The sequence below is a fragment of the Coffea arabica genome, chromosome 1c (genome assembly GCF_036785885.1).
Source record: "Coffea arabica cultivar ET-39 chromosome 1c, Coffea Arabica ET-39 HiFi, whole genome shotgun sequence".
Lineage (NCBI taxonomy): Eukaryota > Viridiplantae > Streptophyta > Magnoliopsida > Gentianales > Rubiaceae > Coffea > Coffea arabica.
In genome coordinates this window covers 48,669,654-48,683,539 of record NC_092310.1, presented here as the reverse complement: position 1 = coordinate 48,683,539, position 13,886 = coordinate 48,669,654, and the positions used below count along the sequence as shown (strand labels likewise).

General features: G+C 36.6%; 3 protein-coding genes across 3 annotated transcripts; 1 reads left to right on the top strand and 2 right to left on the bottom strand.

Annotated features, from left to right (window-relative positions):
• Nucleotides 1-1,036: 1,036 nt before the first annotated feature.
• Nucleotides 1,037-3,284, top strand: LOC113725624 (putative pentatricopeptide repeat-containing protein At1g02420). Its single transcript, XM_027248901.2, has one exon. The coding sequence runs from the start codon at nucleotides 1,319-1,321 to the stop codon at nucleotides 2,885-2,887; it is 1,569 nt and encodes a 522-aa protein (XP_027104702.2). The 5' UTR covers nucleotides 1,037-1,318; the 3' UTR covers nucleotides 2,888-3,284.
• Nucleotides 3,285-8,242: 4,958 nt separating this feature from the next.
• Nucleotides 8,243-9,364, bottom strand: LOC140005884 (uncharacterized). Its single transcript, XM_072047066.1, has 2 exons — nucleotides 8,854-9,364; nucleotides 8,243-8,781 (listed from the first exon to the last, which is right to left on the bottom strand). Exons 1-2 carry the CDS (start codon nucleotides 9,362-9,364, stop codon nucleotides 8,243-8,245), a joined length of 1,050 nt encoding a protein of 349 aa, XP_071903167.1.
• Nucleotides 9,365-9,501: 137 nt separating this feature from the next.
• LOC113704725 (receptor-like protein 6) lies at nucleotides 9,502-13,458 on the bottom strand. Its single transcript, XM_027226602.2, has 2 exons — nucleotides 10,372-13,458; nucleotides 9,502-9,861 (listed from the first exon to the last, which is right to left on the bottom strand). The coding sequence occupies exon 1, from the start codon at nucleotides 13,443-13,445 to the stop codon at nucleotides 10,440-10,442; it is 3,006 nt and encodes a 1,001-aa protein (XP_027082403.2). The 5' UTR covers nucleotides 13,446-13,458; the 3' UTR covers nucleotides 9,502-9,861; nucleotides 10,372-10,439.
• Nucleotides 13,459-13,886: the final 428 nt, after the last annotated feature.

Sequence of the window (13,886 nt, the reverse complement as noted above, 5' to 3'; positions counted from 1 at the left end):
TATAGTGATTTTGGGTTCAATTTTTAAAAACATTATATGAAAACTGAACAAAAGTTCGGATTTACATGAAAATTGGCAATACATGTGACATAAACGAAGTCCCAATTTTAACTTTATTATTTTTTCCTACTTGTTGTGTGACTTAATATCCAGAATTCAATCTGGGAATAGATTTTGTATTCGATTCGATTAGTTTACAATCTAATTATTTATATCATGATGCAATCCTTCTTCAATTCAAATTCAATGGCCTGAGCCAGTAATATCCACTGTCCAAAAGAGCTTCAACGAAACAGGTTCTGTTTTTGATGCATGAGCCCTTGAGCTTCCTTTCGCACCAAAGTTGTGCCAATTCCATAAAAAAAAAAAATCCCAAGTTTTCACTATTTGGGTCGTAATAGTAATAACCATGGCCATAAGTTCAGGTTCAAATTGGAATCAAATCGGAATTGAATCAACAATTTGTTAAAATAGAATTATAACTAATTTGAAAAATTGAAATCGGGGTTAGAACCATGGTTGAAGGTTTTGGATGAGGTTCAACGAAAGTTCAGTAACATTAAGCTAGTTTTAAAATGCCGAGTCCAAAGAAAAATAAAGAGCAAGTTAGTGAAAAAATTGAGATGTTTTTCTCTTTTTCTTTTTTTCAAGTTTGATAGAAAATTATATGTATTTTTTGTTTTATGTAAAACATTCAACAAATATGAGGTGTGTTTTTCATAAATTTTTTTTATCATCTTTCTCTTCCTTGTTAGCTAATAATAGAATAAAAGCCTTATTTTTTTTTTTTTACATTCATTTTCTTTAGTTTCTCCTTCCTCTAAATTCATTATTATATTTTCTTAAAATTAATTTTATAATCATAAGTAATTAAATGTACTAGAAAATCTGAAAACTATACCTAGAAAAATACTAAAATTGAAAATGATAGAAACTGAAATCGAAACTAGAACCAGCCTAACAAGAGTAAGTGCTAATTTGACCTTTAAAAGTAATTGGATCTGACTGTTCTAAAACCATTTTTATGGTATTAGCCTACTTTTTTTTTTCTCTCTTTTATTTCGCCGATGGAAAAAAAAGGCAAAAAAGAGGAAAACAAAAGAATACTGAGGTGCATCCCTGAAGTGTTTCTTTTACTTCAATTCAGCTGGAAGAATCGCTTTGCGGCAAAACCACAGCATAACAAATGACCCCAAAATCACAAAAATCCCAAAATTTTCATGCATTCGAAAACTTGAGGGAAAACCTGCAGGAGCAGCAGTAGCATAGAGTCTGAATATTTGGTTCTTGTCTTCATTCAGATTTCATCCCAAAAAAAATGCTCCATCTTTTTATCAGAAATCCCATTTTTCTTCACTCTTGTACATCATCAACGGCAACAGTAAGGTATGCCTGTTTAAATTCTCTTCTTTTCTTTAGTTCCATTCCCCAAATTGAAAAAATCCCGCCTTTTACTTCTTCCTCCCCTGCTGTAAACGACGATGTTGAGACTGTTTTTCGGATACTAACAAGTTCAAGAACCTCAGTTGAACTCAGACAGTCACTGAGATCAGCAGCAGCTTCAATCCCTTTCTCAAATGACTTAATTGATAAGGTTCTGAAAAGGGTTAGATTTTCTCATTCTAATCCATTACAGGCTTTGGAATTCTTTAAGTTTACATCTAGGAAAAAGGGGTTTTTGCATTCTGCATTTTCTTTGGATACAATGCTGTATGTTTTGGGTAGGAGCAGAAAATTTGATAATATTTGGGAGGTTTTGGTGGAAGCGAAGAAAAAGGATCAATCTTCGATCACTTCAAGAACTGTTCAAGTTGTCTTAGCTAGGATTGCTAAGGTTTGTTCAGTTAAGCAGACTGTGATTTCGTTTAAGCGGTTTCGAAGGCTTGTTTTGGAGTTTGATACTAGTTGTTACAATGCACTGTTTAGGACATTGTGTCAAGAGAAGAGTATGAGTGATGCCAGGAATGTGTATCATAACTTGAAGCATGAGTTTAGGCCGAATTTGCAGACTTTTAATATATTGTTGTCTGGTTGGAAGTCAACTGATGAGGCCGAGGGCTTTTTTGAGGAGATGAGGGAAATGGGGGTTGAACCTGATATTGTTTCTTATAACTGTTTGGTGGATGTGTATTGTAAGACGAGAGAAATCGATAAGGCGTATAGGGTGGTGGAGGAGATGAGGGAGAGGGATATTAGTCCAGATGTGATTACATATACGAGTTTGATTGGTGGTTTGGGGCTTGTGGGGCAACCTGATAAGGCAAGGGATGTTTTGGAAGAGATGAGAGAGTATGGATGCTATCCTGATGTCGCAGCTTACAATGCTGCTATTAGAAATTTCTGTATTGCAAAGAGGATTGGGGATGCCTACGGTTTGATGAATGAGATGGTAAAGAAGGGGTTGAGCCCAAATGCAACTACTTATAATATTTTGTTGAGGACATTTTATTGGTGGAATGATTTGATAAGTTCATGGAACTTGTACCTGAGAATGAGGGAAACAGGGTGTCTACCAAACACTCAATCTTGTATGTTTTTGATCAGGTTGTTGAGAAGGCACGAGAAGGTTGAAATGGCACTTGAGCTATGGAATGATATGGTGGAGATGGGGTTTGGCTCTTATATATTGGTCTCTGACGTTTTGTTTGATTTGCTTTGTGACATGGGGAAGTTGGATGAGGCTGAGAGGTCTTTCTTGCAGATGGTGGAGAAAGGGCAAAAACCAAGTAATGTTTCATTTAGGAGGATTAAGGTGCTTATGGAATTGGCTAATAGGCAGGATGCTCTTCGTAATTTGTCAGAGAAGATGGCTCTTTTTGGCGGATCTATTAAACTTGCTGGGAGTGAAGAGAGTGACTTGGAAACATCAGGCTCCATGACTTGCTGAATACAATTTTCCAACTATTCCATCCATGAAGTATACTGCCAGGATGCTGAGATCAACATTTTGTTGCCATGTCAGCAGAAATTTTTATCAATTGCGCCTCCAGAGGTGCATCTATATGACATGCCAGTTTCTCGCAATTGCGTGTCCAGAAGTGCATTTGTATGACATGCCAGTTTCTTGTTAATTAGATTAGGCAGAGTGTCAACATGTTCTAGCTATGTTGCAATCAGTTTGAGTGGTGGCTGAGTAGAGCTGCTGATCTGATCCTTTTTTTTCTTTTTCCTTTTATGGGTAGCAATCATCATTCTTGCTGATGTTTTTGGCTGCTCAAACTTTGAAATTGCTTTCATTTAGATGTATACCACAAGTAAAATTTTGGTTGTAGTTGTTTCCCTCAGAGCTTAAATCTTTTGATGACAATTTGTCACTCATAGAGTTATTAATTGAATCCGCTTCTAGGTTTTGTTCCACCCTTGTGGGATTGATAAAAGATTGCACAAGAATCAGAATGACTTGCTGCTTCTGGAAGTTTGTTCTGTTGGTTTTAAAGATGTTCGATCAGAGAGTTTTCAACTTTCGTTTTTATGTTCCTTAATGGGTAACTTTGCAACTAGGTTTGTCGTGGAGCTCGAGATGTTCATCGTGTTGCCATATGTGGCTTTTGTTCATCAGACGCAGGGCACTCTGTTGGTGCTTTCCTTTAGCTTCATTCAACTGACGCACAAAGCACGTTAGTCTTCTCATTTTGTGTCGCAAGTACACCAGCAGTTACTTTAGATCATAAAATCAAACTAAATGTGAATGGAGAAATGCTATTTCAAGGTTTGTCTTTTAGAGTCTCATATTTCTGTGCACAAAGGTGAGTTACATGATTAAGAAGTTAATTGAATGGCCTTACATGTTGGTTTCTTAACAATCAAATTACTTGTCTATGACTTCTCTCTGACGCTGAGGACAAAATTATTTGAATGCAGAAAATCCATGGGGAAGCTGTGAGTTATTGAGAAAACAATGCTGAAACTACAAGAAGGTTGACCTGGTAGTGGTAAATTTAATTAGGTAAGCCATCCTTTATTCTTCGTTCCAATTAAAAGATCCAACAGTAACATCAAGTTACATGTACTTGTGCAAATCCACATAATCCTTAGTTTCCTCTTTTTTTGTTGAATCACAAAATCCTATGTTCTCAATTCATTGCTAGTTTGTTGTCAAATAATTTAGCTTATGTTTTGAAGTTTAATAAAAATTAGTTCTAGTAAAACTAATGTTTAGCTTGTGGTTGGACCTTCTTGTATACCCTTAATGAACTTTGACACAAAGATGGATCATTTTCTGAATAAGTTTGGGATGTACCAATGTATAGCTTCTGTACCGTCTCGTAAAGGTGAATTTCAATATTAGTTCCTACCTTTAGGAGCTTCTGAAAAAATGTAATTATTATTTTCACCATTAGTTTGGGTTTCCTAAATCATATAATTATGGAGACTATCTTTTAGAAACCTGAATCTAGTAATCAATCGTTGAGCTTCTACAAAGTGTTACAAAACCACACTAAGATTCACACATGAAAAGAACAAAGGACATAAAATGAGAAATTTTGAAGCGGATTTAGATTTCTATGAGTTTAGTAATTGATAGTGAACAAAAAGAAAACTGAATTGTTTTATTTTGTTCTAGGCTCTGTACAATATTTATACAAATGGAATTTGATTTTTGTCAATTCAATGAAATCTGTAATCTCCTAAAAATTAGGAGCTAATTTATTCTATCCTAAAATACATTAGGAGTAAATTATTCTATCCTAAAATAGATCAGAAATCATGGGATATACATAGAATTTATAGCTGTACAAAAAAGATATTCTAGATTTTCAACACTCCCCCTCAAGATGGTGAATAGATATTTTCCATTCCCATCTTGCATGTAGTGTCTTCAAAGTTGGAAGTTGGCATTCCCTTAGTTAACACATTTGCCAATTGATTATTTGATGTTACATATGGAGTGCAAATCATGCCGCTGTCCAGCTTTTCTTTAATAACATGTCTATCTACTTTGATGTGCTTTGTGCGATCATGTTGCACTGGATTGTGTGCAATGTTGATGGCAGACTTGTTGTCGCAATAGAGTTTCATAGGTCCTTCCCACTTGATTTTAAGGTCATCAAGTATTATTTTGAGTCATAGCAATTCACAAACTCCATGAGCCATAGCTCTAAACTCTGTTTCAGCATTTGATCTTGCAACAACCGATTGCTTCTTACTCCTCCATGTCACTAGGTTCCCATCAAGAAATGTACAATATCCTAAAGTTGATCTACGATCTACAACAGAACCTGCATAATCAACATCAGTATATGCCTCTATGAGCAATCCTTCATTTTTCTTGAACAAAATTCCTCTACTCGGTGTCCCTTTGAGGTAGGATAGAATTCTGTTGACAGCCTGCAAGTGTTTCTCTCTTGGATCATGCATAAATTGGCTTACTACACTTACGGCAAATGCTATGTTCGGCCTTGTATGGGACAAGTATATCAGTTTCCCAACCAATGGCTGATATCTTTCCTTATCTACTATGCTATCATCCTTCTCTTCATTCAATATCAAGTTAGGCTCAATGGGTGTGTTTGCTGCCTTGCATCCAAAATTGCCTGTTTCTTTAAGCAAGTCTAAGACATACTTTTGTTGGGAAACAAAGATGCCTTTACTTGAGTATGCCACCTCAATGCCTAAAAAATACTTCAGCCTTCCTAGTTCTTTAATTTCAAACTCCTTTGCTAAGTACTTTTTGAGTGTTTCTCTTTCGATTGGATCATTTCCGATGATGATGATGTCATCTACATATACAAGTAGAGCTGTAACATCTCCTTTTGAATGTTTTATGAACAAGGTATGATCTTCTTGACTTTGTTTGTATTGCATTACTAGCATCACTTTAGTAAATCTTCCGAACCAAACCCTTGGCGATTGTTTTAATCCATATAAAGCTTTCTTTAACCTGCACACTTTCTTTTCCAAAAACATTTCATTGAAACCCGGTGGAGGTTCCATGTACACCTCTTCTTCTAAATCCCCATGTAAGAACGCATTCTTAACATCAAATTGCTATAAACACCAACCAAAGTTAGTGGTTAAAGACAAAAGAACATGCACAGTATTCATTTTTGCAACGGGTGCAAAGGTCTCTTGGTAATCTATCCCATATACCTGTGTATATTCTTTTGCAACCAACCGAGCTTTATGCCTTTCTAATGAACCATTAGCTCTATATTTCAAAGTAAACACCCATTTACACCCCATTGTTTTCTTTCCTTTAGGCAGATTTACAATTTTTCAAATCTTATTTCTCTCTAGGACATTCATCACCTCTTTCATAACTTGTAACCAGTTCTATTTTCTAAGTGTCTCTTGTAGTGTTTGTGGGATTGAAATGGAGTTGATGGTAGTAAGAAAAGTTTTATGTTGTGGAGAGAGTCTATGGAAAGACACGAAATTTGAGATTGGATGCTTAGTGCGTTCTCGTGTTCCTTTTTGAACAGCAATTGAACAGAATCAGATTGAACACACAAAGGAACAGAATTTTCAATACCTGATTGTGGTTCAGATTCTTGGATTTGCACAAGTTCAGAAATTTGAACTTTTTTCCTTGAGTAGACCTTGAGTGGTGTAGTTGGATTTAAACCAGTTTTTCTCTCAGCTCCAAGATCAGGTTCAATTTCTTTACTGGCATGTTCAACTTCAAATTCAGGTTCAGATTCACTGCTAACATGTTCTCCTTTGGAACTTGGTGTAGGGTCAGGTTTGAAAGATTTCAAGTTTAGTGTAGGACTTTGAAAATTAAGGAAAAATTTCTTATCTTTCCAAGAACTCTCCCCCTGGAGATGAGGATTGTTACTTTGAGAGTAAGATTCATTTTCAACAAATGTGACATCCATAGAGGTAAAATTTTTTTTGAAGGTGGATGATAACACTTGTATCCTTTCTTTGTGTTTGAGTATCCCACAAAAATACATTTTAAAGCTCTTGGATCAAGTTTTCCTCTTTGGTGTGCATGAACATGTACAAAAGCAACACAACCAAACACTTTTGGTGACAATGTGCAAGAGACATTAAAATCAGGGTAAAAAATGGAAAGAGCAGCAATGGGACTCTGATTATTTAGCACTTTGAAAGGTACTCTATTTATCAAATGTGCAGCAGTTAAAATAGCATCCCCACAAAAGGTTTTTGGAATTTTATGTTGAAACAAAATTGCTCGAGTCACATTGAGTAAATGTCTATTTTTCCGTTCAGCAATCCCATTTTGTTGGGGTGTGTCTATACAGGATGACTCATGTGTTATACCCTTTTTTTGAAAAAAAGATGAGAGAATTTGATTAAAATAGTCTGTTGGATTGTCAAATCTTACTCTTTTAATCAAACTTCCAAATTGTGTACAAATTATTTTATGAAACATTGGAAAAATACTGCTTACTTCTGATTCTTCTTTCATAAGAAATAACCAAGCAATTCTAGTACAATCATCAATGAATGTGACAAACCATTTTGCTCCAGAAATACTAGAAACTCTACAAGGCCCCCAAATATCAGTATGTATCAAAGAGAAAGGTCTAGTAGATCTTGTATTACTCAATGAAAATGATAATCTATGATGTTTAGCAATTTCATATGTATCACAATGAAAACTAATAACATCTTTATTCTTAAAAAGTGAAGGAAACATATTTTTAAGTAAAATAAAAGATGGATGACCAAGACGGAAATGATGAACCCAAATTTCAGATTTATTATTTGAGGAGCAGGTGAGGGATAACTGATTATTGTTCTTCTTGTTGCCACTCATTTCCTCAAGGTAATAAAGCCCATCATTCACCTTAGCAAGTCCAATCGTCCTCCCCGTAACTAAATCCTGAAAAACACAGTGAGTAGAATAGAAGATCTTTGGTAATTTGATGGATGGATATGAGATTGGAGAACAATTTTGGGACGTACAACACATTATTTAGGGACAAAGAATTTGATAGATTTACTGTCCCTTGGCCTGCAACAGTTATAGGAGATCCATCCGCAATAGTAATTTTTCTATTTTCAGGACATGGGTTGTATGTTCTAAATTTGATTGGGCTATCAGTCATATAGTCAGTAACTCTTGAGTCGATGACCCAAGAGCCTAGAGAAGACATGCTTGAGGCACTTAAAACATAAGAGTTAGAGTACTTACCTGATTGAGCCAATGAACACGTACTAGAGGACTTTTCAAGGGAATTTAGGAGGTTTCTTAGCTTTTCGATTTCTTCTTTCTTAAATTCTCCTATACCAGCGTGGTTGGATTTTTCTTGTGTTTGGTCTTCTCCATCAGTTAAGTGGGCTTTTCCTCCTTTGAACCTCCTTTACGACTAAAGACTTGTTTCTTCCCATGGAGTTTGAAGCAATCATCTCGCGTATGGCATGATTTTTTGCAGTATGTGCACCAAATTGTGTCTTTATTTGACTCTGTACGTCCACTACCTATCTTTGTTTCCTTATTGTTTGACTTTGTAGAAATCATTGCCGAGCCTTCTAATGTTTTAGGCTCCAACATTACTTCTCGCCTATTCTCTTCAACTCGAATCAATGATATTGTCTCATTCAGAGATGATAATCTTTCCTTCCCCAATATCAGGACTCTGACTTGATCAAATTCCACATTCAGACCTGCAAGGAAGTCATAAACTCTATCCTTTTCGATAAAGTTTTTCAAGGTGGCTGCGTCTTCACTATACAAGATCTGAACACATTGATATTGGTCCAGTTCCTGCCATAGATTTTGCAGAAGATTGGCATATTGAGTAACAGAAAGGTTGCCTTGTTTAGTGGCTGAGATCTTTGTTTTGATCTCATAGATTAGGGCAGCATCTCCTGCCTTTGAATAGGTCTATCAAATAGTAGTCCATATATCTTTAATTGTTGGTAGGAACATGCAAGTATCACTTATTTCAGGTAACAAGGAGTTCAGTTTCTGCCGATATTGGTCCAATTCTTGCCATAAATTTTGCAGAAGATAGGCATATTGAGTAACAGAAAGGTTGCCTTGTTTAGTGGCTGAGATCTTTGTTTTGATCTCATAGATTAAGGCAGCATCTCCTGCCTTTGAATAGGTCTGTCGACTAGTAGTCCATATATTTTTAGCTGTTGGTAGGAACATGCAAGTATCGCTTATTTCAGGTAATATGGAGTTCCACAGCCATGACATGACCATAGAATCCTCTTCATCCCAAGCAGCGAATTTAGGATCTCCCTTTTTCGGTCCAGTTCCAAGCAAGTGGCTGATTTTGCCCTTTCCTTTGAAAAATGTTTGAACAAATTGTGACCACTTCAAATAGTTTTTTCCGTTGAGCCTGTAGGCTGCCTGGATATTCTGCAAATCCCCTGTTTGTGGAATATTTGAGGTCTCTTCTGATTTGGTATTGGAGTTGATTTCTGATGTTTCAGTTTCATACATGTTGGAAGTTTCAAAAAAAAAAATTGGCAATGAAGGCCTAATGAAAAAAATCAGCAATGAAGGCTAGAAATTGCATTTGGCAATAAAGACTTGAAAAGAAGAAAGCACTCAGCTTTGAAGGCTGACAAGAAGAGGTCCCAAGAGCAAAAGCTCTGATACCATGAACAAAAAGAAAACTGAATTGTTCTATTTTGTTCTAGACTCTGTACAACATTTATACAAATGGAATTTGACTTTTGTTAATTTTATGAAATCTGTAATCTCCTAGAAATGAGGAGCTAATTTATTCTATCCTAAAATACATTGGGAGTAAATTATTCTATCCTAAAATAGAGCAGAAATCATGGGATATACATAGAATTTATAGCTGTACAAAAAAGATATTCTAGATTTTCAACAGACAGCACTTGAAGAACCGTGAAAGATTAATTGGTCTGACACAAATACTTCAGACATCTAACGTGGAATGAAAAGTTCCCTTTCCCAAATTTCTCCACCTACAAAAATGAAAGGTAAGCGCATTAAACTACAACAATGGTGATTGCTTAGATGAATTGATCAAATCAATAAATGAGAATAATAAAAAGAAAGGTATCATAACCTTAAAGTTGTCTATTCTAATTCAGTGAATCAGAAATTCAGTGAAAACACAATAAACTATCAGTCTCACTAATTATCAGAAATGGCTTTGGATCCTGTGAGGTCATCCTTTTGGTTATGGCCTTGAGTGATATCTTGATTCATAGACTGGAGATCTTAAAGTTGTTATTTTTGAATAATGGGGCAATGAGACATGCTCCAAAAACTTGATATCAGCTATACAAATATAAGACCAGACCCGCTATATGAATAATAGCTTATTAAGCACAAAGATAGTAAGTAACTGAATATACATAGGGCAACTGTGAGAAGAATAGTTTATCTTAAGAATGTAAACATTTGATGATATAGATAACAAAGTTGTACAAGGAAACAATATAAAATCACAGAATGTGTGTTCTAGTTACCTCATTTATCTGGATATTTAGTTTCTTCTTCCATGCGCTTGTGACATGTTTTTGGTTTTTCCAGCTGATTATACAGTTTTTCTCTTTCCAAACAAGAGTACACTATTACTATATGCTTCTTCTTCAATGAATCTTACCAATCTTCTTGGTTTTCCAGTAACAAACATTAGAAGACCAGGAGCTATGCCAAGAACAAGTCCACAACCATATCCTATGAACACTGATTTCCAGGTAAATCCACCCATGAAACTTGAATCCTTGCCTTGTTCCAATGCCTCATCTGGGGGCGCTTGTGGCACATGCATTTCTTCACAGCTTTTTGTTAGTGGGAATCCACATAATCCTGAGTTTCCGCTGTATGAATCTTCACCAAGTGTGCGCAATTGATTGCCTTGAGGAATGCGCCCAATAAGATGATTGCATGATAAGTTTAGGACTTCAAGAGAAGTGAGATTCGTTAGCTGCATTGGAATCTCTCCTCCAATTTGGTTTCTTGAAAGGTCTAATGTTTCAAGAAATTTCAGGTTCCCAATAGCTGGTGGAATGTGGCCAGAAAAGTTATTGCTGGATAAGTTCAACAACTTGAGGGAGTAGAGATTTCCAATGACATCTGGGATCCTCCCATGAAACATGTTGCTCGACAGATCAATGGTTGTGAGAGTTCTAATGATTTTGGTGAACTCAATCTCATAGCCTTTGGATGTCATGTTGACAGAGTATGGATAATTTGTCGTATTGCCGGTTGCATGCAAGTATTTAGATTCTGATTTGTTGCTTTGTAAGCTCATCATGGCCCTGAAGCTTTCCAAAAGTTCTGTAGATAGAACACCGCTGAACTCATTGCAAGAGAGGGCGAAGATTTGCAACTTTTGGAATGGGCTCTTAGCCTTGAAAATGCTAATGGGTCCAAAGAATCTGTTATAACTCAACACAAGAACTTGGAGCTCCGTAAGATTTTGTAACCATGCTGGAAATATATCTTTCAGACGGTTGTTCCCCACATCAAGGACTTCTAAGTACTTGCAGTTGGCCAAAGTTTCTGGCAGCGGCCCTTCCAAGAAATTTGTATTCAGACCAAGATACCTCAATCTGCTATCTTTTGCAAATACCATTGAATTAATGGTCCTTTGCAGGCGATTTCCTTCCAAATTCAAGACCACAAGTTGACTAGAAAAGTTCCCAAAACACCGAGGAATTGCACCAGTAAATTTGTTCCTTGACAAATCAAGAATTGCTAGAGCTTTCAAATTGCAAATGAAAAGAGGCAATTGTCCTTGGATTTGGTTGAATCGAACATCTAGAACCCTTAGATTCTTCCAAGGTAATGCATCCATCCCAGAAAGGTGGTTGTAAGATAGATTTAGATACAGAAGTGAATCCCAAGGCATGGATGTCACCCAGCTGGGAATCTGACCTTGAATCTTATTGCCAGCGAGCTGTAGAACTTCTAACTTCTTTGAGCTTCTGAGAAATTCTGGAAAAGCCTTCATCTCGCAAGAAGATAGCTCCAAACGATGAAGGTTTGGTAAAGAGTTGCTGACATTCCCGCTGGTGCTCCATGATATTCGATTATTAGAGAGAACAAGGTACTCAAGACTATCACTGGATAGTTCAAGCACGCCACTCAAATTATTTGATGAGAGGTCAAGGAAACCTAAAAATGGGAGTGTTGAAATTGATTTAGGAATTTGACCATATAATTGGTTATTACTCAAATCAATTTTCATCAGTGACATTCCATTGAGCTCTTCGATTTGTCCTGTTAGGAGATTGTTTTTGAGAAGCAAAGTTGTGAGTAACTGCAGGCTAAATAACCATGTCGGTGCTGTGCCATGGAGCGAGTTGTTTGAAAGATATAGAAAAGACAATCCCTGAAGGCCACTCACGTTTGATGGAAGAGGACCAGTTATCGAATTGGATCGTAGATCCAGTGTCTGGAGATTGGTAAGGTTCGCAATGGTGAATGGGAAAGGGCCAACCAAACGGTTGTCTGGCAATGACAATTGAGTTAGTTTTTGGAGATTTGTGAAACAATCTGGTATTTGGCCTTGCACTTGGTTGCCTGTAAGGTCTAAAACTTCCAGTTGGACAAGATTTGAGATCACCGATGGAAGAGGCCCACTGAAACTGTTATGAGTCAGAGACATTGTAGTGAGCTGAGAAAGGTTTCCAATTGACTCAGGAAGGCGACCAGTGAACTGACATCCATCGAGCAACATGCTGTTCAAGAACTTCAAGCAGCCAAATGTGTTGGGAAGTTCCCCAGAAAAATTTGTGTCAGCAAGATCTAAGTATGACAACATATATGAAGCAGTGCAGTTAAAGTTCGGTAAACTTCCAGTGACTTGAGTTCCATCTAGTATGAGTTGTTGCAATTTTGCTAGAGAGAAAATATGGTCTGGTAGCTTACCATAAACTTGAGTTTGACCCAGATCCACAATTGTTAAAGATGAAGAAAAGTTCTTGGGGAACTCGGAGAAGATACTAACGTTAGAAAGAGAAAGTATTCTAACCTGAGTTATGTTTTGAAGAAGCAGTTGGAAATCCTGATGTTCAAACTCAATAGGATTTTGGGAGAGATCGAGTGAAACTAAATTTGACAGTAAAGATATTTGGGATGGAATTTGACCGTAGAAATTGGAATTGGAGAGATTGAGGTTTGTTAAACTAGTCAAGCCACCAATGCCATGAGAAATTGGTGAATTCTTGAAGTCGTTGTAAGCTAGATTAAGCTTTTGGAGGCGAGAAAGATTGAACAGGCTACTATTAGCATGGATGGATCCTTGAAGTTGGCTGCAACTAAGGTCTATGCCAATTACATGGCCTGTCACTCTATGGCATGTTACCCCATCCCAGGTGCAGCAATCAGAAGTTTTGTTCCATGATATCATCTTTGGATATGCATATTCGCAGTAGGCAGAAGCATCTGTTGATGTTTGAAACATTTGCTTAAGCTGAAGTAGAGCAAGACCCTCATCATGGTGACACAAATGAGGTGAAAGGGAGGACAAACTGGTAATTTCTCGAGATTGCAATGAAAGGAGCACTAGTGTATAAACTATTAGATTCCTCATTTTGCTTGATCAAATTTTGTATGTGCAGATTGTTGGTGTAGCATATATATATATATATATATATATATATCCTAAACTCACTTTGCTTTGTGCACAAATGGACCAGTTCTCTTTGGATGGCTTCTATCACATTGTTACTAAATTCCTATCTAACCATCCCTTTCATGAGTAATGGCTAATTAGAATGGGCCTTAGCTCCTCTGAAAAGTCTTTCATGAGTAAAGACTTGTAATGCCAAGAAACTACATTTTACGTTCTAAATTCATTTCCACCATAAATGCCTTTGGATCAACGAGTCTACTAATTGTCACAGCTATGGGGCCAAAGTGGCCTACCCATCTCAGCCCTTTTCGTTCATGAGTATTATCTGAACTTTTGAACCTGTAATCTGGAATTCACTTTTGTTTTGTTGTAAAACAAAAAATTGGAAAAAAAATGATT

What these genes read in the sequence shown, in the direction of transcription:
- LOC113725624 (XM_027248901.2), top strand. Translation starts at nt 1,319, where the DNA reads ATGCTCCATCTTTTTATCAGAAATCCCATTTTTCTTCACTCTTGTACA.
- LOC140005884 (XM_072047066.1), bottom strand. Translation starts at nt 9,364, where the DNA reads ATGTATGAAACTGAAACATCAGAAATCAACTCCAATACCAAATCAGAA. An exon ending in CTCCTTGTTACCTGAAATAA is followed by an intron (nt 8,782 to 8,853) that starts GTGATACTTGCA and finishes ATTCAAAGGCAG; the next exon opens with GAGATGCTGCCCTAATCTAT.
- LOC113704725 (XM_027226602.2), bottom strand. Translation starts at nt 13,445, where the DNA reads ATGAGGAATCTAATAGTTTATACACTAGTGCTCCTTTCATTGCAATCT.